The sequence below is a fragment of the Eumetopias jubatus genome, unplaced genomic scaffold (assembly GCF_037043125.1).
Source record: "Eumetopias jubatus isolate StellerSeaLion01/CBP00866 unplaced genomic scaffold, mEumJub1_p1.0 scaffold_11, whole genome shotgun sequence".
NCBI classification, from domain to species: domain Eukaryota; kingdom Metazoa; phylum Chordata; class Mammalia; order Carnivora; family Otariidae; genus Eumetopias; species Eumetopias jubatus.
Window position 1 is genome coordinate 39624489 of NW_028274817.1, and position 26462 is coordinate 39650950.

General features: G+C 33.0%; 1 protein-coding gene across 2 annotated transcripts in view; it reads right to left on the minus strand.

The window, feature by feature from the left end:
• The window catches only part of RADX (RPA1 related single stranded DNA binding protein, X-linked), an 88707-nt gene that overhangs the window by 42117 nt on the left and 20128 nt on the right, over positions 1–26462 (minus strand). For both annotated transcript variants that reach the window (XM_028089742.2, XM_028089741.2), the window contains exons 7-11: positions 23775–23879; positions 22516–22680; positions 21080–21240; positions 20073–20254; positions 13897–13970 (exon numbers count right to left, since the gene is read on the minus strand). In XM_028089742.2, the coding sequence (XP_027945543.1) occupies positions 13897–13970; positions 20073–20254; positions 21080–21240; positions 22516–22680; positions 23775–23879 (687 nt within the window). The remainder of the gene's footprint in view (positions 1–13896; positions 13971–20072; positions 20255–21079; positions 21241–22515; positions 22681–23774; positions 23880–26462) is intronic.

Here is a 26462-nt window from a genome sequence, read left to right on the forward strand (position 1 = left end):
AATGAATAATCCAATTAAAAAATGGGCAAAAGACATGAATAGACATTTTTCCAAAGAAGACATAGAGGTGACCAACAGACATGAAAAGATGCTCAGCATCACTCATTGTCAGGGAATTAGATATTAAAAGTACAATGAGATATCACCTCATACTCGTAGGAATGGCTAAAATCAATTCAGAAGAAACAACAGAGGTTGGTGAGGATGTGGAGAAAGAAGAACACTATTATGCTGTTGGTGGGAATGCAAACTGGTATAGCCACTGTGGAAAACAGTATGGAGGTTCCTCAAAGAGTGAAAAATAGAGGACTACCCCACAACCCAGCAATTGAACTACTAGGTATTTACCCAAAGAATACAAAAATACTAATTGAAAGGGATATACGTACCCTGATGTTTATAGTGGCATTATCTACAATATCCAAATGATGGCAGCAGCCCAAGTGTCCTTCAACTGATGAATGCATAAGGAAGATATGGCATACATACACACAAAAAATGGAGTATTACTCAGCCATAAAAAAGAATGAAATCTTGCCATTTGCAGTGACATGGATGGAGCTACAGAGTATTATCCTAAGCAAAATAAGAGAAATATAAATACAATATGATTTCACTCATATGTGGAATTTAAGAAACAAAACAAATTAGCAAAAGGGAAAAAAAGAGAGTGGCAGGCAAACCATGAGACTCTTAACTATAGCGAACAAACTGATAGCTATTAGAGAGGAGGTGGGGAGTGGGAATGGGTGAAATAAGTGATCAAGGAGTGCTTGTATTGTGATGAGCACCAGGTGTTGTATGGAAGTGCTGAATCACTGTCTTGTACAACTGAAACTAATATTACACTGTATGTTAACTTACTGGAATTTAAATAAAAACTTTTAAAAAAGGCATCTGACCAAATCCAATACCTGTTCATTATTAAAAAACTCAGAAAACTAGCAGTAGATGGGAATTTCCTCAATATGAAAATAGGTTTTTATAAAAACTGCACAGCTAACATAATACTCAATGATAAAGTACTGAAAGCTTTCCTCCTAAGTACAGAAACAAGTCACGGATGTCCACTTTCACCACTGCTATTCATCATTGTACTGGAAGTTCTATTCAAATAAATTAGATAAAAAAAAGGAATAAAATGAATCCATATTAAAAAAGAAATAAAATGACCTCTGTATGCATATGACATAATCCCATGTATACAAAATCTGCAAGAATCTGCAGGAAAAGCAACTAGAGCTAATAAACCAAATCATCATATTTGCAGATTACAAGATCAACACACACAAGTCAGGTGAGTTTCTATGAACCAACAATAAATAATCTGAATAGGAAATTAAGAAAGCAATTTCAAGTATAATAGCAACTAAAAGAATAAAATATCTAGGAATAAATTTGAGCAATAAGGTAAAACACTTGTGTGCTAAAAACTACAAAACATTGCTGAAATAAAATAAAGAATACATAAATGAAAAGAAAGACATCACATGTCCACAGCCTGGAAACTTTAATATTACTAAGATATCAATACTATCTGAAGTGATCTACATATTCAATGCAAACCCTATCAAAATTTTAAAAGCCTATTTTGCAGAAATGGTAAAAACTGATCCTTAAATTCATATGGAATTACAAGGAGCCCTGAATGCTAAAACAATCTTGAATAAAAATAACAAAGTTGAAGGGCTCACACATCCCAATTTCAAAACTTAATACAAAGCTACAGTAATCAAAATAATGTGATCCTGGCTGGCATAGGGACAGACATATAGACCAATAGAATAGAAGTGACTCCAAGAAGAAACATATAACACTTATGGCCATTTGATTTTCAACAAGGGTACCAAGCCAATTCAATGGGAAAAGAATAGTCTTGTCAACAAGTGGGACTGTGACAACTGAATTTCCACAGACCAAAGAATAAAGCTGGACCCCTGTTTCACACCATACAGAAAATTAACTCAAAACAATGTATTTAGGTTATATTCTTACATTTAGGACCAACAACCTAAATATACTAGCTAAAACCATAAAACACATAGACGTAAATAGGAGTAAATCTTCATGATCTTGGATTTGACAATGGAATATTAGATATGACACTAAAATCATGAGATTGAAAGAAATATTTAATAAAGTATTGATAAAGTATGTAAAGAAAGAGAAAAATTGATAAATTATACTTCATTAAAATAAGTAAGAGTAAACCAAGAAGGATGAATTTTACCTTGCTGATGAGTTGGACCTTATTTTACAAATGGTAGGAAGCTCGTGAAATGTTTTAAGCAAGAAATATGAACAGGCTTTTAGTGTTTTGAAAAGATTACTTTGGTACCAGTGTAGAGAATGGATTTAAATGCCTCTTCTTATTATTGAAGTCTAGGAATTTTTATTCTGTCACTATTTTATTGTTTAATTGTTATAAGGAAACATTGATATGTACAAAAAAACCCATTTGTGCATCACAGGACATTATCAGGGAAGTGAAAATAAAACATATAAATTGGAAGAAAACATTTGCAAATCACATATCTGATAGGGATTTTATATGCAGAATAAAAAAAAACCCAAATCCAACAACAAAAAGGCAAACAACTCAATTAAACTAGCAAAGGAAGCCAATGTGCATCTCTTCAATGAAGACATACAACTGCCTAAAAAGCCCTTGAAAAGATGCTCAACATTATTAGTCATTAGTGAAATACAAATCAAAATCACAATGATATATCACTTCTCACTAACCAGAATGGCTATAATTTTTAAAAAAGAGAAAAAAGAAAAGAAGTTATGGCAAGGATTTAGAGAAATTAGAACCCTCATACATTCCTGATGGGAATGTAAAATGCTGCAGCTGCTATGAAAAATAGTCTGACAGCTCCTCAAAATTTAATAAGGAATTATCACATGACCCAGCAATTCTACTTCTAGGTATATACTCAAAAGAATTGGAAACAGTGACCCAAACAAATATCTGTTCACCAATGTTCATAGCAGCACTATTCACAATAGTTAAAAAGTGGAAACAACTCAAGTGTCCATCAACAGATAAATGGATTAACAAAATGTGGCATGTATATATACATTAACATATATATTTATATTGGCATATATATGTATGTGTGAATATTATTCAGCCATAAAAAGGAATGAAGCTCTTGATACACACTACAACATGTATGAACCTTGAAAACATGCTAAGTGAAATAAGTATACACTAAGAACAAATATTGTAGAAGATGTGGTACATATATACAATGGAATATTACTCAGCCATCAAAACGAATGAAATATTGCCATTTGCAACAACATGGATGGAGCTAGACTGTATTATGCTAAGTGAAATAAGTCAGTCAGAGAAAGACAAATACTGTATGATCTCAATCATATGTGGAATTTAAGAAACAAAACAGATGAACATATGGGAGGAGAAAAAAAAGGAGAGAGGGAAACAAACCATCAGAGACTCTTAATGATAGAGAACAAACTGAGGGTTGATGGAGGGAGGTGGGTAGGAGATGGGCTAGATGGGTGATGGGTATTAAAGAGGGCATTTGTTGTGATGAGCAATGGGTGTTGTATGTAAGTAATGAATCACTGAATTCTACTCCTGAAAGCAATATTGCACTGTATGTTAACTAAAATGTAAATAAAAATTAAAAAAAAATAATCTGTAAGAGATTTATCTGACACTTGCAATAGGAGGACCTTATTTGGATCCTAATTCAAATAATGAAAAAAAGTTTTTGATGACATTTATGAGCCCACTGGAAATTGGAATGGTAGGTGGATATTTGATATTAAGAAATTCTGCCAATTTTTTTAGGTATGATAATGACATTGTGGTCATATTAAAATAGTCCTTATCTTTTAGAGATATATACTGAAATTTGTACAGATGAAGTGATATAATATGTGTCCAAATAATATGGGATGAGTGGGTGTAAATATAGATGAAACAAGACTGATGAAGAATTGATAACTATTGGGAACTGGGTGATGGATAACATGGGTATATTATCCATGCTTTTTTTTCATATAAGAATTTCCTTCATACTGTATTTTCTCCATCAATTTATCATGAAAAATTTCAAATATACAACAAAAGTTAAAAATTTTTTATAAGAACATTATATATTCATTATTTAGTTTCTCCCATTTTAAAGCACAGGCTATGTCCATCTCTATCCATCCATTAATCCACCTTATTTGTATTCTTTTCAAATAAATTGTAGACTTCTGTTTCCTTTCTGATAAGTGGTTCAGCATACATATCATTAACCAATTTAATATTTGTTTAAAATATTTTCATATAAAATTTACAATGAAATGTACAAATCTTAACTATGTGCACTTGACAAATACATATACTCAGGTAACCAAAACCCCTCTCAAGATATAGAGCATTGCTATCACTCAAAATTTTCTTTGTGCCCCTTCCCAGTCAATCCCCATACATCACTTCAACCTTTCTACTAAGGCAACTACTGTTGTGATCTTTCTACCACAGATTAGTTTTTCTTGCTCTGGATCTTAATATAAATGAATTCACATAGGATGTACTCTTTTGTGTAATGTTTCTTTAACTCTTCATAATATTTTAGAGCTTCATCTACTCTGTTACATGTGTCAGTAGTTGGTTCCTTTTTATTGATGAATAGTATTCCACTGCATGACTATACCACAGTAGTCTCCCGTTGATGAACAACTGGGCTATTTCCAGTTTGGGCTATTATAAGTAAATCTACTATTAACATTCTTTATAAGCATTTTGTGAATATAGGGTTTTTATCTCTCTTGGAGTGAAATTTCTGAGTCCAAAGATAGGTGTACATTTTGCTTTATAACTGCCAGCCAGAACTTTGTGCAATGTGGTTGTATCACTTTACACTCACACTGCTGGTGTATAAGACTTCCAGTTGCTCCACATCCTCACAAATATTTTCTATTATCAGATTTTAAATGCTAGCCATTCTGGTGGGAATGTAGTAATATCTTATTGTGGTACTAATTTGAATTTTCCTGATGACTAATAATGTTGAATACATTTTCATATCCTTACTGGCTATTCTTAAATCTGTTCTGTAAATCATCTGTTAAAATCTTTTGTCCATGTTTAATTGTTACTTTACATTTTTAATTATGCATATTAGCAGTTCAATTATGTCTTGCACACCAGTCTTTTGTCAGGTATACATCCTGACAATATTTACTCTCCAGTCTCGGCTAGTCTATAAATTTTCTTTTTTTCAGTTTCCATTTTTTAATATTTTATTTTGTATTTAAATAACATTTATATATACTTAAGGTTTGTAACATAATGATTTGATATACATATATACAGTAATATGAGTGATTACCATATAATTAATATATCATCTCCTCACATACATGATGGACACCTGAAATCTACTCTTAGTGTATTTCCAGTATTCAGTATAGTATTAATGACAGTTATTATGCTGTACATTAGATCTTTAGACTTATTCATCCTCCATAGATACAACATTGTACTCTGACTGACATCTCCCCATTTCCCCCACGTCCCTGTCCCTGGTAACCACCATTCTACTCTCTGCCTGTATGAGTCTGAATTTTTTAGATTCTGTATATAAGTGAGACCATGCAGTATTTATCTTAACCATGTGTTCTGATGCTTTGACATCTGGGGCTTTGCTGACCCAGGACAGACTGCCCCTCCCAGGGCTAGCCAATTCTTAGAGACAGTAAACAACTTGCCTTGGAGCTGCACCTTTCATATGCAGACCAACCAACCCAGAGCCCACACCCCAACCACCTTTATAGGGCTCTCATACTCTAAGCCACTAATCCCCTATCCAAATCACCCCGGGACAGGGACCAGACAACTAGGGTCAGCCCTTACAACCCTGAGTCTGCTGAAATTATTGAAACTAGTCAATCCTAAATCTGCTCATCTGCCTTGCTTGCTTGTTCTCACAGAAGCCACAATAAAGGCTCATGCCCTTGTTTTCCTGTCACTCTGCCTCCTGACTGACCCTGGTGCTTCCCTTGGCATTCATTGTGTCCCCTTCTCTTGGGATCTGTGAATATAGTGACTACTTTTTCAATGGCAGTTGTCTTCTGATCTGATGGACTTGCCATACCTAAAGAAAAATAAAACCTATATTTTAAAATGAGGGTTCATTATACTATTCTGTTCACTTCCATATATATGTGAAATTTTTCATAATAAAAATTTCTTAATGACATTGCTGCTATGAGCTGAATTGTATTACCCCAAAATTTATATTTTGAATCCTTAACCCCCAATCCTTTACAATGTGATTGTATAAAGAAAATAGGGACTTTAAAGAAGTGATTAAGTTAAAATGAAGCTGTTATGTGGGCCCTAATCTAATCTGACTGGTATCCTTATAAGAAAATTTGGATATACTGTGACACCAGGGATGTGTACATACAGAGAGACAAACAGGTGAGGACACAGCATAAAAAATGGCCATCTAAAAGCCATGGTGTGAGGCCTCAGGAGAAGCCAAACCTGCTGAAACCTTGATCTTGGACTTGTAGCCTTCAGAACTGTGAAAAAAAATTCTTTTGTTTAAGCCATTTTGTGGCATTTTTATGGCAGCCCTAGCAAACTAATACAACTGCCTACCCCAACTAGAATACCAAGTCCATTAAGTTAAGACAAGGAGTAGGTAAATGAGGCATCCTTGACTCTTCTCATTTCCAGTTTTAATCAATACCTAGATATGATTGATTGTATTTTCAAATTTTTCTCTCATCTCTTCCTCTTTTTTTCTTTATTACCACTGCTCTATTCCTGGTCTTTATCATCATTCATTGGTGTCTTTGACTCTAGAGTTGTTTTCCTTAAACTGTCCTCCACATAGCCATCAGAGTAAGCTATTAAAATGTAAATTAAATTATACCACACCACAGCTTAATGTCTTCCAAAATCTCGCCCTTAACATCTAGAGAAGAAAGTCCAAGTTTCTTCATATGGCATACCAGGTCTTCCATTAATGTCAATCTTTAACATTTCTTCAGCCATTAGACTACTCCCTGCCTTAACACTTTATACTCACTCTAGTAACACCTCAACAGTTGGTGGTTCCTTGAGATTTCCATGAAATGTCTTACTTTTGTACCTGTGATAAAGCTGTTATAGGCTTATATACACTTAGTTAATGCGACAAAACTCTATTCATCTTTTAGGAATTAGTGTTTTAAACTTAACTTTTACCTTCTCTAGACAGAAAAATTGGAAAAATACATAGAATACCATAGTAACTACCAGTATATCCAATACCTAGAATTATACATTCTCAGACTTATATTTTACCATCTTTGCTTCAAATATTTTCATGTTTTAAACTTTTTTATTGTAGAAGTTTTAAAACATTAAAAGTAGATAGGAGAGTACAATGAACCCCCATGTATCTATCATCAAGTTTTAACATTTATCACCACATGGCCAACATTCTTTCATGTATATACTATACTACTCCCAACTCTACTGCTCTACTTCAAAGCCAATTTTTGAGATATCATTTCACCTATAAATAATTCAATGTGTATCTTTAAAAGATAAGGACTTTTTAAAACAAGAAAATAAACATGATATAACACTTATATTATTATTTAATAATTTTTCAATATTATCAATTATCAAAATATCAAATACTTTGTTCAAAAATATTATCAAGTATTTTGTTCATATTTTTCCCATTGCCTCATAAGTTATTTGCATTGATTTGGTTTCATATAGAATATGAATAAAATAATGAAATAGAACATTGAAGATCAGGTTTAAATCTCTTTTATTCTTCCTGTATTCTCTTCCTTCCTTCCCTAGAGACAACTAATATCATTAATTAGCTATGTATTTTTCCATTCCAGAGTAAATTCCTATATATGTATCTATGAACAATAAACACTTTGGCTTTGGATAATTTTAGAAATGTGTACAAATTATATTATAATACTCTCTTGTAGTTTTAAAAATGGTTATTATAAGTTTCATACTCTTTCTTTTCTACAACTGTTTATTTGTAGCTTTCTTTTTTATTCTTGGTCAGTATTGCTAGAGGTTTCTCTATTGTGTAAATCTCTTAAAAGAACCAACTTTAGGTTCTGCTATTCTCTTTTTTGTTTTATATTTTACTAATTTGTTTTTAATTTTATTCTTTTATTTTATTGAATCTAAAATGCTGTAGGGGTGCCGGGCTGGCTCAGTCGGGAGAGTATGCGACTTGATCTTGGGGTTGTGAGTTCAAGCCCCACAACTGGGTGTGGAGATTTCTTAAAAATAAAATCTTTAAAAATAAAATAAAATAAAATAAAATAAAATAAAATAAAATAAAATAAAATAAAATAAAATAAAAATAAAATAAAATAATGCAAATTGTAAAACACCATTATTTCATGTGCCATTAAGAAAAAAATACTTTGCCAATGAAGTCATGATGTATAATTCATTTTGGAATGTGCATCCCAATTTCAGAGATGTTAAAATATGCAAAAATGGGTATCTTGGAATTGATGACATACAGAATTTCCTTCCATCTATTTGAGTTTACTTTTCTCTATTAGATTCTTTTAAACTTATTGAGACTTGTTTTATGACAATATGGTTTATCTTGGTAAATGTTCTATGTGTACTTGGAAAGAATATGTATTATGCCATTGTTAGGTAGAGTGTTTTGTAGATATCAATTAGCTCAAGTTGGTTGATAGTGCTAATTTATTCTATATTTTTACTGATTTACTGTCTAGTTTTCCTATGAATTGCTGAGAAAAGGATGCTGAAGTCCTCAAACATAATTGTGAATTTGTCTGTTTTTCCTCTCAATTTAATAGTTTTCATGCGCTTTGAAGCTTTATTGTGAGGTGCCTACACATTTAGGATTGGCATGTTTTCTTGGACTAATTTAAATAATGTAATATTCTTAATTCCCTGCTCTGAAATCTACTTTGATGATATAAGTACAGCCGCTCCAGCTTTCTTTTACATGCTATATATTTTCCATCTTTTTATATTGTATCTTTAAGTTTAATGTGGGTCTCTTTTATTTTTTTAAAGATTTTATTATTTGAGAGAGAGAGGGAGAAGAAGGCCTCCCATTGAGCAGGGAGCCCAATGTGGGGCTCCATCCCAGGACCCCAGGATAATGAACTGAGCCAAAGGTAGATGCTTAACCAACTGAGCCACCCAGGTGCCCCTAAAGTGGGTCTTTTGAGATGGTATATAGCTGGGTCTTACTTTTTTATCCAATATGATAAACTTGCTTTTTTATTGGGGTGTTCATACTATTTACTTTAATGTAATTAACAGCATGACAGGGCTGCAATTTGTTATTTTGCTATTTTTTCTATTTGACTCATTTGTTCTTTATGTCCCTTTTTCTCTTGTCCTGCCTTCTCTTGGATTGACTATTGTAACAAATAATTCCATTTAGGTCTACCATTGACTTATATTAGCTATGCTTTTTTTTAGGGGTTGCTATAGGATTTGTAATATACAACTTTAATTTATCACAGTCTACATCCAAGTGATTTTATGCCATTTTGTGCATATAGTGTAAAAACTTCCTAACAGTATATCTCCATATCCTCTCTTGCCTTTGTGCACTTGTTGTCATACATTTTACATCTATATAAACTACAGAATTTACATTTTTATTTTTCATTTAAAAGAGATAAAAACTGAGAAAATATATTTTATTTTACCTGTACATTTACTATTTCTGGTGCTTTCCTTTATTTAGATCTAAATTTCCATCTGTATTATTATTTTTCTGCCTGAAGAACTTCCTTTATTATTTTTCATTGTGCAGGTCTGGTGGTGATGAATTCTCTGTTTCTGTTTTGATCTTTATTTTGTCTATTTTAAAAGATGTATTCAGTGTGTATAGAACCCTAGGTTTACAGGTCTTTTCATTGTCCTTTGGATAATATACTTTCTGAAGAGAAATCTGTTGTTATACTTGTCTTTGTTCCTCTGTATATAATGTGTCTTTTTTCTTTTCCCTTTGGCTTCTTTTAAGATTGTTTTTTATTACTGGCTTTCATCAATATATGTGCGCTTTCCTATTTAATAACTTTTTGTCTCCTTGTTCTATTACTTTAAGAGAGGAGTGTGCTATGACCATAAATTTGTCAGTTGCTCCTTTTAAATCTACTGGGTTGGGATGCCTGCGTGGCTCAGTTGGTTAAGCGTCTGCCTTTGGCTTGGGTCATGATCCCAGGGTCCTGGGATCAAGTCTGCATTGGGCTCCCTGCTCAATGGGGAGCCTCCTTCTCCCTCTCCCTCCGCCTACTGCTCCCCCTGCTTGTGTATGCACTTTCTCTCTCTGATAAACAAATAAAGAAATTCTTTAAATAAAAAAAATCTTTAAATAAAAAAATCCTTAAATTAAAAAAATAAATCTACCAGGTTATTTACATTTTGAGGTTATATTATTAGATGTATGCATTCCTGGCTGTTATTATCTTCTGGGTAGAATGTCACTTTTATCATTCTATATTGTTTTATCTTTATTTACAGTTTCTGCTTCATATTTTATCTCATATTAATATTGCTATACCACCTTTCCTTAGGATAAGTCAGGTATATTTTTTTGCCATTCCTTTATTTTCAGCCTTTCTATATAAATTTGCTTAAGTGTCTCTTATATACAACATATAACTAGATTAATTTTTAAAACTGATACCTGAAAGTTTAACATGTTTACATTTATTGAAATTACTGATGTATTTGGAACTATTTCAGTTATATTTTTTAAAAGATTTTATTTATTTGAGAGAGAGATAGAAAAACAGCATGAGAGGGAAGAAGGTCACAGGGAGAAACAGGCTCCCTGCTGAGCCAGGAGCCCAATGTGGGACCTGATTCCAGGACCTGGGGATCATGACCTGAGCCGAAGGCAGACACTTAACCAACTGAGCCACCCAGGTGCCCCTCAGTTATGTTATTTTGTGTTTTTTCTTAATCACACTTTTCTTTTTTCTTCTTTTCCACCTTCCACTGTCCTGATTAAATTTTCACAATTCCCCCTTTTTTTCCGTGCTACTGCTTTGAAAGTTATACCCTCTATCCCTCTTCTTTTAGCATGCCCTTAAAATTTTAAATTTCATGTTTGAATTTACAAAGCCTACAGTTCATCAACCACTGCTTTTCTCCATAAAGATTCAATAACCTAAGAATGCTTTAATTCTCATCTTCCCACCCATCTTATTTTAAATAGTATTTTAGTTTTACTTTATTTCAAATCTCATGAAATTATTTACCATTGTTATTTTTACTGCCTGTTTTTATTTATATTTACCAATATTTTACCAACTTCTTTGCTCACCATTTCTTCTTGGAGTTTCATACCTCTTTTTGGTTTCATTTTACTTCTTTCAAAATTCTTTAATAACTCCCTTATTGAGACAATATGAATAACTCTCACAGTCTCTGAATATCTAAAAATACATTTATTGCACCCTCAAAGTTTATTTATTTACTTTTTTAAAGATTTTATTTATTTATTTTAGAGAGGGTACAAGCAGGGGGGAATGGGCAAAGGAAGAGGGAGAAGCAGGCTCCCCACTGAGCAGGGAGCCCGATGTGGGGCTCGATCCCAGGACCCTGGGATCATGACCTGAGCTGAAGGCAGACGCTTAACCATCAGAGCCACCCAGGTGCCCCGATCAAAGTTCATTTAAACATAGAATTCTAGGTTGGGAAATATTTTCTTTCAACATTTTGAAGACATTATTCCATTATTTAAGGCATCTATTGTCACTGATAAGAAATCTTCCAGTCTAATTATATTCCTTTTGTAGATAAATAGGCATTTTCTTTCTGGCAGTTTTTAAGATATTTACTTACTATCTGTGATGCTGTGCAGGTTCACTATGATAGGTCTGCATATAGATTTATTTAATTTTTCTGCTTAGGATTCTTTGTGATCCTTCAATCTAATGATTCATACATACCCTTAATTTTGAAAATGTACCTCTTCAAATATTGCTTCTTCCTGATTATCTCTAGTCTGTCCTCCTGGAACTTTTATTAGATATAAATTGAACCTTCTCACCCTATCCACCATGTTTCCCAACTTCTTTTTAACCTTTCCAATCTCTTTACCTATCTCTGGTGTGATTTCCACTGTATCTATCTTCCAAATGTACTAATTCTCTCGTCATTTGCTTCCTCTTCAAAGCATATATTTAATATATTAAATTAATATATTTAATTTAATAAATTATACATTAAGTTTATATATTTAATTTGATAAATACATATAATTAATTTATACAATATTATAAATACATATAATTATTTTAATAACTATATATTAAATATATAAATTAAATTTTATATTTAACTTAATAACTATATATTAAGTTAAATGTGTCATGTTTAATATATAATTTATGAAATATAAATTTAATATATAATTATTAAATCAAATTTAAATTTAATATACATTTAATATGTATTTATATATTTAACTTAGTTTCTGTTCATTCCTTTAACTTTTTAAACATGTATTTATTTTAAAGCCTCTTTCTGATTGGTTTAGTATTTCTAGTTCCTAGGCTATAAATTTTCCCACATATTACATCTGATCACATTGCCTCAAAGAAGTTCATTTTCTTGGAACATTTGTAATTTTTTAACCATGAATTCATCTTCTGTAGACATTTTCTATGGGAGTCCCAAATACCCTAGGTTGTAAGATGTCTCCCTTTGAGACAGTTTCACACTTACCTTTGTCAAAACTTTAAGGGTTTCACTGATTTCAGACCAGATGCTACTGTTAACTCCTTAGCTCAGTGTCCTCACCATTATAGTCAATTGAACGGTGACCACACCTCCATGCTGCACAGGTCTGGGATTTCAATTTCTCTCAGGTGGGACTTTTTCCCAACCCTTGCCCAGAGGATACAGGAAGCTCCTTGACACTTCCCCACGCTGATGGGCCTACTTTCTCTGGTCTTTCATAACCTTCCAATTCTATATTAGTCCTACTTCGCATGTAGGAGGTTTGTGGTCTGGACTCTCCTTTCCATATGGTTATTACACCTCAGCCCACAATCAATTAGGCCTCTATCCAGTTCTGAAATGCCTGAGAGCAGTTTTAGTTTTAGTCCTACTCACCACTAAATTTAAATTCTTTTGTTTTTGGCACCTAAGGATTTTTCATTCTTGTTCTAAGCTTGGTCATATATTTATATTATAATGATTCCCCCCTTATTTTCTTTGTTTTAATTTTTTTTGAGGGGGATGCAGACTTTAGATCCTTTTGTAGATTCTTGACCTGCCAGATTGACAAGAAGTCAACCCCAAAATAAGAATAACTCAAAAAGCAAGAAAGACATAAAGTGTTAAAAAGTTCAGTCCAGAGAGATGACACTTATAAGATCAGATTTAAACCAATCACTCTAAGGAACTAAATTATACTACGAAATTTCTTCAGAAATGAACCCAATATTCAAACCAGTCAACCCAATAGCAAAGAAAGGAACTACAACTATCTTTTAAGCTTTACTTATATTTATTTTCAAATAAAAATTAAACTTCCTACTTTATTCTTCTGGTAATTAAAAATTAAAAATCCCTATATTTGAAGGGATGTATTATCAAATAACCAAATTGGTAAGTATAGGTTTGTTTATATTTACTTTCACTTTGGTGATGATATCAAATTGTTTTAAAACTGGGACCAGTACTTTTGACAAGTACCTAAGCTACTGTAAATAAAAAACAAAAACAAAAATAACATTATATATCTATTTAAAGTACTTATATTATGCTGGAGAGAGGCATGACAGAAAAATGCAGAATAAAATCAAATAGTAATCTGTATATAATAATGTTCCATAAAGATTTCATAAATAATAATCATCAAAGCAACATACGTTGGAAAATGCTTGGCACGTCTGGTTTATTTCCTTTTGTCTGTCCAGAAGTTTCTGGCTGAGGTACGGGAACCCTACAAAAGATGGAAAAAAGGTAACAAATAATTACAAAAAGACACTTGAATGAAAAAAAACCTAATTGGTTCCATTCAGAACTTATTTTAATTCAATCAGTTTACAAAATATATAGGTTTAGTTTCTTAAAGTAATGCACTAAAAATTTAAGGAAAATATATACAAGTTATGAGCAAATATGCATACATAACTTAGTTCAAATACTGCAATAGATTTTTTTAAAGATTGTATTTATTTATTTATTTGAGAGGAAGAGAGAGAGAGAGTGAGTAGGGGGAGGGGCAGAGGGGGAGGGAGAGAAAGAGGGAAAGAATCCCAAGCAGACTCCCCGCTCAGCATGGAGCCGAAAGAGGGCTTGATCTCACAACCCTGAGATCATGACTTGAGGCAAAACCAAGAGTCTGATGCTTAACCGATTAAGCCACCTAGGCACCCCAAATACTATTACAGATTTAAATGTTCTTTCAATAAGGCGTATTCCACAAAAGGAAGTATTTAACTTTATTAAATAGCAACTAAAGATGGATGGATGGACGGACAGACTTATATACATATATCTGGGAAACTGTCTGGCCTAACTGTCCAGCCTCCAGCCTCTTTTCAAAGTTTTCTATAAGTCTCATGCTGCTTCAAACTCGTATTCCTCCTTTGAAATTTAACTCAAGCATTAATTCCTAAAAGAAGCCATTCTTGATCTCTAGTCAAAGCTCATTGCTCCTTGTACATGCTGTTGCTGTCATAGCACCATGAATACACTTCTATTATAGCATTCATCACTCTGTGTCGAAATTACAGGTTTATGAGTCTGTCTCTTCCAACAGATTCTGCTATAAGCTCTGTTATAAAGTCTACAAAAGTATAGACTTTATTTATTTTTGTATCTCTATATATTACCTACTCAATAACTATTTATTGAACTGAAATAAATGGAGGAAAAGGGAAGTATCTTATTTTGAAACTGAGGAGAAGCCTACTTTTATAAGGAAAGATTTCCATCTTGTGGGCTATTAGCATATTTCTGTGATGAGGTTTTTTCTATTGTATTTCCAAAACTAAAAGCATAAAGTAAAACAGAATGTCATATTGTTGAATGCCACATAATATTGCTCAAATTATTTTATCAATGGATTTTTTTCTTATAGGTAGTATTCGTTATTTTGCTAATGAGTTATTAATGGACTAAAAAGAAGTAGCTTTTATGAAGGAGGCATGCATCCATTTATTTACCTTTAAACCCCAGCAAATAAAAACATATTTTATAGTTGTAATTTGAACTTCTTTCAATCATTGAAAACATGGTATTTCTAGAAACTAGAAAGCTGAAAACATCACTTGTGAAAGAAATCTAACTAAAAAATAGTTAAATTACATGCATTTGGAGATCCTTAAACGGCATGTATCTACTTTTTAATACATATGATTAGGAAGTGACTTTTTCCATCTGAAACAAATTACAAGAAATAGTTTTCAAAACCCTAACAGCACCATTACATTGTACAGAACTTTTAAAAAGTAGCTTAGGAGATTTTTACTGGAATATGTAATCATCCATTTGTAGGACTTAAATATTTGTCTTAAAGGTGAGGGGATAAATGACAGAAGTGGAGGTATACAATGTCTACAGGTATCAACTGAGGAAAATGAAAAAAGAAAGATGAAAAGTGAAAAGATAAGTATAGAAAAATAACTGAGGAAGAAAGGGAAAAGAGGAGCTAAAGGAAGAGAACATTGCATACACTGGGTAGTGGCAGAATGTTGTAAAAATTATGTCAGAGACTCTAAGTGGTACTCTAATCTTGCACTTTTGTCAACTTATTGACCTTAGGTAAATGTCATACAGATTCTATAGAATGTCATTCTCTCATCTTTATATCAGGATTATAATTAACATTATTGAGGTCTTAGAAAGTATCTTTCATGCACAGAAATTAAAAGTACTTAATATACATACACATATGTATAAATTGTATATTTTATCTTTTCTGAATCTCAGATTTCTCTTTTTTAAAATTGAAATAATTATCGTGTGCCTTCCTCACTGGGATGTTGATGATCAGATGATGTAATATAAATAATTTTACATTGTATATTGAAATTCTCTATACAATTAGATGAAGGAATATTTTCAGTGCCTTCTACCTAAGAAAAGCAGAAGATACTATACAAAAAGAACCAGAATATAGAATTCCTTTGAGAAATTGCTAATATAAGCAAATTAGCAATAATTTACAATGATCAAAAATGCTAAAGTCTTTGTGATCATTGATTCAAATTAGCAAATGCTTTTTAGGCAACAACCATTATTTAAAAACTTTTCCTATGGTGTCTTCTGCTTTTCTTAGGAGGAGAATTGAAAATGATTTTTTTGAAAATGATTTTTAAGGATTCATCTAACCATGGAGTGATTAATTTTCTCTCTTTATAGAGTAAATATTACCAAGAGAATGAACTGAAGAAGTTTTAATGTCTGTTGATTATATTTTATTTCTCAGTGCTAACTTTTGAATGAGTACATGGATTTTGACTACATTTTACTATCTAACAGAGAGCACCATGGTTTACCAGCTACCATTTGTATTAAAACGTTAATATAAGCTCTTAAATGGTCATATTTCTTATTATTATACCAATAGAAGCAGATCAACAGGTGATCTAGGTGGACAAAACAGATAGACAACTTCAAAAGTAAATATCTAAAAAAGAATCAAATGGGCTTTCTACAGCTGAGAAAGAAAATAGCTGAACTTTAGAACTATGGCACAATAAAGAACATATCTGGTCTTTGTCTCTGGTTCCTGGTCCAAAAACCCTTAGAATTTCCATAGTGACAAGAGTACCTCCGTTATGCTAATGAGGTAACTCATGGTGAGCCACTAGACAGTTTGAAGATAAGAACCGTTATCAGATACATTAAGCATACGGCTCAAAGGTTGAAACACCGAACTAGCCTAACCCCTATTACGGGGAGGGGAGCTGAAGATCAAGTTCAATCACATGGCCAATAATTTAATCTATCATGCCTAAGTAATGAAATACCCCCCCCCAAATCTGGACATCAAGGCTTGGTGGATCTTCATGGTTGGTGAACACATTGATGTACCAGTAGAAGCACAATTAAGTTCTAGGGATCTAACATACATTATGGTGACTACAGTTAACAATACTGTAATACATACTTGGAAGTTACTAAGAGTAAATGTTAAATGTTCTTACTATAAAAAAAATAATAGTTATGTAAGGTCATGGATGTGTTAAATAATCTTAGTGTGGTAATTATTTTGCAATACATACATGTATCAAATCATCACACTGTACACCTTAAATTTACAAAGTAATATATGTCAATTATATCTCAATAAAGCTGTGAAAAAATAAAATAAATTATCCTTAGACCACTAAAAAAAGAAAAAAGAAATGAGACATAGATGGTTTCTACCACCAGTTGTATTCAACACTGTAGTAGAGGTCCTAACCAGTACAATAATGCAAGAAAAAGAAATAAAAGCAAAATGATTGGAAAGGAAGAAATAAACCACAAGTATTTGCAGATTACATGACTTTTACAGAGAAAATTAAAAAAAAAAACCTACAAACTCAGAATAAGTGAATTTATCAAGGTTGCTGAATATAATCTCAGGATACAACCAAAAACAGTTCCCTGATTGGGCACAACTACCATTAAAGACTAGAGTTTTAAAAAATCTTAAAATCTAAAATGATTCTATACGTCAACTGCTTTATTAGTGTCTTGGTTATCTTTCTGCTTCAGAAAAACCAAAAATGTTAATTATATACAATTCATAATGGATAAACTTTATATAGGAAAGATTCATGCTTAAATAACTGGTCAACAAATATAAGCTATAATATTTTAAATTTAAATAAAATGTATTTTTTTTTGTAGTTCCTCATTTTAAACTCATTGTCAAGTAGTCCATGCCAAGCGTGGCAGATAAGAGGGCTTCTGTCATGGGTTATATTATGTCCCCCCAAATTCATGTTGCAGTCCCAACCCCCAGTACCTCAGAATGTAATCTTATTTGGAGATAGTTTCACTGAAGAGATAAATTAGTTAAAATAAGTTCATACTGGCATGGGTGGGCCCCTAATCCAATGTATCTGATGTCCTTTTAAAAGGGGGAATTTGGACATAGACACAGATTGGGGGTGAGGTTTCTACAAGCCACAGAATATCAAAGATTGCCAGAAAACCACCAGATGCTAGGGGAGAGACAAGGGGCAGATTCTTTGACACAGTGCTCAAAACAGACTGACCCAGGTGAAACTCTGATCTTGGACTTCTAGCTTACAGAACTGTGAGGTCTTAAGTTTCCATTGTTTAAGCCATACAGTTTGTAGTACTTCATTATAGCAGCCCTAAAAAATGAATGCAGATTTGGGTACCAGGAAGTGGAGTGCTACTGTAACAAATAATTTAAAATGTGGAAGTGGCTTTGGAATTGAGTATTACATAGAGGCTGAAAGAGTTCTGAGAGAAAGCTTTTTGTCTTAGAGAATATGTATGCTTTTTTTGAGAATATATATGTTGTTATAAACAGAATGTTGCTAGAAATATGAATGTAAGAGGTGCTTCCAGTTAAGTCTCAGACAGAAATGAGGAATGGGTTATTGGAAACTGGATGAAAAGTGATCCTTGTTATAAAGTGGCAAAGGTCTTTGCTGAATTGTGTTCTGTTGGATGGCAGGTGAAACTTGTATGCAGTGAACTTGCATTTAGCTGAAGAGATTTTTAAGCAAAGTGTTGAAGGTGAAGCCTGGTTTCTCCTTGTTGCTTATAGTAAAATACAAGAGGGGAGAGAGAAGTTGAGAAATTGTTAAGAAAAAAGGAACCAAAATTTTGATACTTGGAAAATTCTCAGCCTATCTATACTGCAAAAATGAGAAAGCTTGCTCTGGAAGGAACACCAACAGTGTTGTTGGACAACCATTTGCCCAAGCCTTGTGATTTGTGGATCCCATCAACCATCTCAGTAGGCATGCTGCTAGCTTGGACTGAAAGGGATATAGGTGGGATGAAATCCGATTTCTGGGATTCTACAGTCAGGAAATGAGTTGATAAGAGATAACCAACAGTGATTATGTGTTATCTTTCAAGAAAAGGGACAATGATCCCTCAGTTCCAGAGGGCAGGGGCAGCACTCAGGGCCAAGGAAGTGGGGCTACCATCCTGGTGGGCCCAGAAGATACAGTATCCTGCCAGAAAGGATAATTCTGGAGGCTTGAAATCAATTAGAATTGGTCCTGCTAGGTTTTGAACTTGCTTGTGATGCATGACCCCCTTTCTTTCTAATTTATCCCTTTTGAAACAGGAATGCTTATCCTCTGCCTGTCTTATCATTGTGTTTTGGACAGATAACATGTCTAGTTTCACAGGTTCACAGATGTAAAGAATTTTGCCCCAGGATGAAATCACCCTGCATTTCAACAATACATGATTTAGACGATGTTCAGATGAGAGTTTGGACTTAGAGTTGATGTTAGTACGGGTTAAGATTTCTGGGATGTTTTGATGGGTTGAACATATTTTGCATGTGAGAAGGACATGAATTTTTAGGGGCCAGATGGCAGACTGTTATGGGCTGAACCATGTCCCTACTAAGTATCAATATGACTACCAATACATAACCAATTACATCTTCAATAACCCTCAGAATGAGACCTTTTTTGGAAATAGGGTCACAGAAGATATAATTGATTAAGATGAGGTCTTACTGGAGTAGAACAGTACTCCAGAATAGGTCCCTAGTCTAATATGGCTGGTATCTTTATTAGAAGGGAAAATTTGAACACAGGTATGCACACAGGAAAAATGCCATGTGAAAATGAAGACAGAGATTGAAGTGATGCTTCTAGAAGACAAGGAATGCCAAAGATTGCCATAAACCACCAGAAGCTAGGGGAGAGGTATGGAAGAGATTCTGCCTTGCAGTCCTCAGAAGGAACTCACTTTGCCAATGCTTTGATCTTGGATTTTAGTAGCCCTAGAAAACTAATACCACTTCTAGTGGAATTGGTCATTTTACATGGTAGAAATAAAAAAAATTAATATGCTATGTGTATACTTAATACAAATGACTTACAGTTTGGCATATGGCCCTTGCAGAATTCTTTTTTTCTTGGTAGGGCTCAAGCTTGTACATGCAGTTTGAAAACACTGAGAGCTCATAGGATCATCATCTTGATGCCGTTTATTATTATTATCTCTTTCCTGACTTTGATTTTCTCTCCTAGCTGCTTGGGATGTTGAGGGTCGGTTAGCATTCTAAAACCAAAAATTTAGAGAAAACATTTTAAACTAATTCACAAAAATTATTTTTCTTAAAAGACTATAATTTTAGTTTATCCATTTTTCATAATCTTAAGAGTTATGACAACATTTTTGTAATCATAAAAGTGCTTTTATAAAGCTGATTTATAGATAGGATTATATTTATCCTAATGCATCTGGTATTAAAATATTTTTTAAAGGAAGGTAAACAAAAGTCCTTCTTATACTAATATAACTGAAAAGTTGGATTAGATGTTTATTTCCATATGAACAGAAATCCTAGAAATAAGTTTTGAAAGATAAATTCACAGAAAAAATTAACTCATTTGTCTTGATTGTGCCTAGATTCCAGTAATGGCCTTTTCTACTAGAGTCTTTATCCTACAAGAGTCATTGCTATGACTTAAAAAATCTGGGTGAGACTGCCATGCCAGATATGAAGATAAAAATTTCCTGTGAAAGTGTTCCTATAGTTCTGGCCTGGACAAAAGGAATGGAAAGAATATAATCATATATACCACCTGGGAATTTAAGTAAAGAGAGTCATAATAGGCTCAAATTATGCAGAAAGCAAAAATAAGATACCAAGTGTTGAAGGCCTTGGGAAATATCAGAGGCTGTGAACTTCAGCCCAGCCTGCTCCAAAATAAATGAGAGAAAAAGGAAACAAACGAAACACATAAATGATTTTTTTCCCCTCTGAGGTTTACATCATTAAGCGTCAATACATGTGAGTTCTGAATAAAATGTACAAGGTACCAATTGTAATTATGATCGCAGTGCATTCAGAGATATACTATTAATTCTCTGGCACCATACCCGAAGTGTTTCTGATGCTGAGGCACTTTCAGTTGCACTGGCATGGGGGATATACTTTATAACAGTAATTATCCCCTGAATTGCAATGCGCTTTTGTTCCCTATACTGCAAGTCTTCAATCTCCTTCCTCACTTCACTTATAGCTGTCAAGAGCGACTCAACTGCAAAAGAATAATTCCGGGGAAATTGTAAGTTTTAAAGAACTGAAATGATAAAAATAAGAATTAGATTTGCAATGTCATTTCACAACATGAAATCATAAACTTGCTACATAACTTAAATTTGTGAAACTTATGTTGATGCTTGACATCGTTGCCTTATGCAATTTTTGTAAAATAGGCAAAATACAGTTATCAGTTAAATTGTGATACAGTCCTCTAGTCTGGAGTCTTAATTTGAAACAGAAATTTTGCATATTAAATGTATAGTTGACCACTGAACAACAGGGGGGTTAGGGGCACCAAACCCCTTGCAGTCAAAAATCCATGCATAAATTTTGACTCCCCCAAAACTTTACTAATAGCCTACTGTTGACCAGAAGCCTTATCGACAACATAAACAGTTGATTAACACATATTTTCTATAAATATTATATACTGTATTCTTACAATAAAGTAATCTAGAGAAAAGAAAACATTAAGAAAATCCTAAGGAAAAAACACTTATAGTACTGTATGTGTATTTATTGAAACAAATCACATATAAGTGGATCTGTAAAGTTCAAACCTGTGTTGTTCAATGGTCAACTGTAATTTACACATCATATTTCAAAGTATAAAGTGTTGCCTAGCCACTGCACACAAATATACATTTTAATATATACAACCATATACTACATATTGCTGGCATTATGAAGTATAAGAAGATGCCAGTATTTAGATGATGGTAGGTCAGTATTTCAAGGTTTCTCTTTTTTCCCCCAAACCATGCAATTATCCCACAGCTTTTTAAAAAAGAATATACTTATATTAAACTCTTCAACCATATATTAATTCTACTAAAATAAATTAATGTTAGGCCTCTCATCAGTACTTAGTCTGCACCTCATTTATTTTGGTGTCATTTTTATTTAAAGGTAGCGCTCAACTGTGTAATATCCAATATATATCATTCCATAAGAGTAGCATAACACAGTGTCAGTATCTTGATGTCAAATTATCTAGTGTCTCCTTGATAGGAGTTGGATCTACTAAAGTCAGATTTGATCTCAATAACATTGAATCAAGATATGATGTCCAGTTAGTCATCATCTATGTTCTCCCTTCTTCTAGTCTAATATAATCCAAATATTAACCTTTAGGAGGCATGACATGTATTTTTAGATCTTCATAGAGACAAAATTTTTATCAGTGAGTATTGCTACATATTAGCTCATGATATCTATCACACATATGTCATAGAAACATATCATACATGACGAATAATTACATTAGTACCTTTGACAGAACTACTATACTTCGAAAATGTCTCTGGCACTGGTGGATAGGGGTAATATCCACCAATAACAGTATTCTTCACTTCCTCAGAATCGGTCCTTGTTTTAATCCAATGAATAAAGTTTTTTACCTTGGTGTCGTTGGTATATGGCTGGCCCCTATGACCTTTTTGCAAGAAGGGTAAAACCAAAAAATGAGAAAAAAACTCACTGTAATGAATTGTATGGACTTTTTTTGTATAAAAACAGTATATCCAAATAATTTCTTGTGTCACCAAGAAAAGAAGTTCATTTATTCACCGTGTAGCAGATTACACTTAATATGTATACAAAAATTATCAAAGACAGTAAACCAATCCTACGTTGAGAAGGAAATCAGACATATTAGAATTTAAGTGGACTAAACCATAGCTGCCTACAGGATAAAGTCATAATGAAAAGAAAACTAATAATCTGGATTTTTCTAACTATCAAAATGGTTGGCATCTTCTTAAAAAACTGATTTTTCAATCATGTATTAACCTAAAGGTATAGCATCATGTTTGAACTGAGTTGCCTATGATATAGCTCAGCATTTAAATTCATGTTCTTAAAACATACTTAACAGTACCATTTACATCTGATTATTGTTAGTATTTATAAAATGAGGTATTGACAAAGATGTGTATTACATCCTTCCTAGGACTCTTCTATTGACAAATTTTTTTATTATCAACATGGTAGTATTTTAGTAAGCATACCACTCCACACTATTTCTTCACTCTTCTGGAAACTTTAAGCTTTATTGTTTTGACCCCATTATCAGAAAGAACAGAGAAAAATGATGTGCTTGTAGACAACTAATAAGACTCTTCTTGTTATATAAGTAAAATCTGAGATCAGGGACCAAAATTTGATGAACATTTTTAGTTAGTATTTAAAAATATTGTTTATTGTATCCATATTGTGATATAGGGCCTAACAGTCTTCAATCTATCAAAGCAATTTATGATTATCTACCTGACATCAAGCAGGAATTAAAGTTAACCCAAGGACATAAATGCAATTCTCCAGTGAGTCACAAAATCATTGTTTCAGTCATAATTAATCTAGAAGCAATACATTTCATAGGCTAAATATTCTTTGCCAAAACATCCTTACAGCAATAAAGGAGGTCAAAACAAAGCTATCTTGTGGTTGAATGTTGTGATGTAAAAATTAATTTAATTAATAGAAAATATATTACATCTCCAATAAAGTATAAACCAAGACATTGCTCACCAGTAATAAACACTCGACTCTCATTTGTAGTGGTTAGGTAAAGCAGTTTAGGTACTTGAGTGTCATTCCTGACAACTTTCAACTGTGTACACACGAAATACGTCACTGTAGAAAATGAAAACAGTTATGAAGAAACTTCTGCCTTTCGAAGAGGACATACCAAGATCAGTATCTAACACAGTGCTTCTCAAACTTTAACGAACATAGGAATCACCTGGGACAATTGTTAAGCTGCAAATTCAGATTCAGTAGTTTTAGAGTGGGGCCTGAGATTCTCCACTTCTTAATAAGCTCTCGGTGATATTAGTGTGGCCAGCCCTCTGACCACACTGGGAGCAACAAGGATCTAACACTTACCTTCTTCTTTAGATAAAGGATCTAACACTTTTCCTTTAGAAAGTACAATGGCTGCACCTAACTGAAGTTACTGCTTGCACAGTTGAAGACGGCAAGTCTCTCTAATCAGGCATACAACTGAGTGTGAACAGTTATTTCCTACAGAGAAAAAACGCTTAGTTTCTCCAGGATGCTTTTACTGATTAACCCAATCTAACACTGATCCCTGAATTACTCTTGACTCCTTCCACCAGATAGGGGTATACACTGTTAACTTGAATTTCCTTATGCATGTGTTTATCTTAATTAGACTTTAAGCCTCCATGACAGGGCTTATACAACCCATTCTTTACTATTCACCTTGCTGAATTGTTTTCAACTGTCTATCAATTAGTTAGGTAAAGTTTCATTAAGCCAACAACATTTTTTTAAATTTTAACTCATCACAAGCCAAAATGGTTATGGTCGTATGAACTAGGAAATGAAGAAATAAATGTAAATACTTGTATCTCACAATAATGGTAAGTTCTCATTTGAGATAATACTTCCCTAGAGTATGATAATAACGATAAATTCATTTACTGTAACTAACATTTCCTAATTCATTATCTTATAGCAACAAAAATAAAGGAAATCTGTTGAAATTACTAAGAGTAACTCTCAGCTAACATCACTCTTCCTTTATTTACAAAACTACAAATATGTCGTTATTCATGGTTAAAGATATTGATATAGGAATATTACAGAAACTTCTAATTCTCATTTCATGACTGTTAAAAATCAGACATTCCGACCTGACACCTTCTAGCTGTTTGACATCCAAAAAATTACTTAACTCCTCTGGACCTTTGTTTCCTTACCTGTAAACTATAAAAACATCAACTTTTAAGAAGGTAACTAGGAGTACAAAATGAGATAACATGTACAAGCATCTGGTACATAGCAAACACTCAGTATTAGTTCTCCTTAGTTTTTCACTCTCCTTAATCAAAAGTAAAAAAGATTCCCTACTACCAAAGGAGTCTGGTATTATTCTAGAAGATACTTGATCATGTTCCCCTTCATGGGCCTGAAGCCCCCTCAATACTCACCATTCATTTGATAATTTTTTTCATCTTGGTCAAAATATGAACATAAATTGCAAATGTTGTCAACTACTGTACTAGAGTAAATCTCACCAAGGTCTGTATAAGGCTTTCTTAGAAAGATGTATTTCCCATTATCCGAAGAAATAGAACATGTATACTTGGCAACATTTCTGTGAAAAAATCATTATCTAAAACTTGTGTCAACTTGTTGTTTCAAGTGGCTACAAAGAGAGAGGGCCCTGGCCATAAAACCCACCTAAAATGAGGTAATGGAATTGTCATGAGAAGTCATCACTATCAATCATTTATGCCCTGAGAGAAGTTACATGAGAAGTCATAGCTCCACTCACCTTGGAAGCCCATGCCTTGGTTTTGGCTAAAATTCTTTCTGCCCTCTCCCTCAATAGCTGGGGTGAGGTTTAGCTCCATCCAGATATATTTTAAAATTTTAATCTCACAAGCAGATGGTAGGTAATATCTGAATGGTGTGGAATGCCATTTTGCAATAACCAATAAAGGTGTAGCAGAACAACTCTTTATATGGTCTCTAAGTATCCTGATGCTCTACAATTTTTACCTTGTTGATTTAAAAAATTACGTATGGTCAAGATTGGGAGTTTTCCCAGTGTTGACAAACATTTAACAATCAGTATTTTATTCATATAATCATTTGAAAAAATAGTGAAATAACACACTGCAGCTATAGTTTTGTAGCAGTACAAGTTGGTATAAGGAAAAATTCACTGAAGTTGTTAAAAAGTATTAAATATACTTTTTTCTTATCATAATAGATCTGAAGCATACCTTAAAATGTTTTCAAATGAATAAAGTTAGTGGGCAAAATACCTCTGTATCTGAATAAATACAAGGGGGAAAGGTCAACACCAAAGTAACCAAGATATTGACCAGCTGGTATAACATTGCCAGTGTAATATTAATTTAATACTCACATGAAATCATACTTACCACTGTCATTATTTAATTACACAGTCTGTCAATCCTCTACCAGTTAATTCGATATTAGTAAAGTCTTCATTGTCTTTTTTGTGGTCTACTTAGTCAATTTCAAAATGGATTCAAAGGGAACTGATTGCCTATGTTTTAGTTTCACTGAATGTTAAGCTTTTATGCCTGAAATGCTAATAGTGAGAATTGATAAGAGCACCTGTTTTCTGAAAAACTGGTTTCAATCCCAAATTAATTCTGACTAGACAACCAGAAGGTGGTTAGTATCTGTAATACCAAATATAATATTAATACAGAA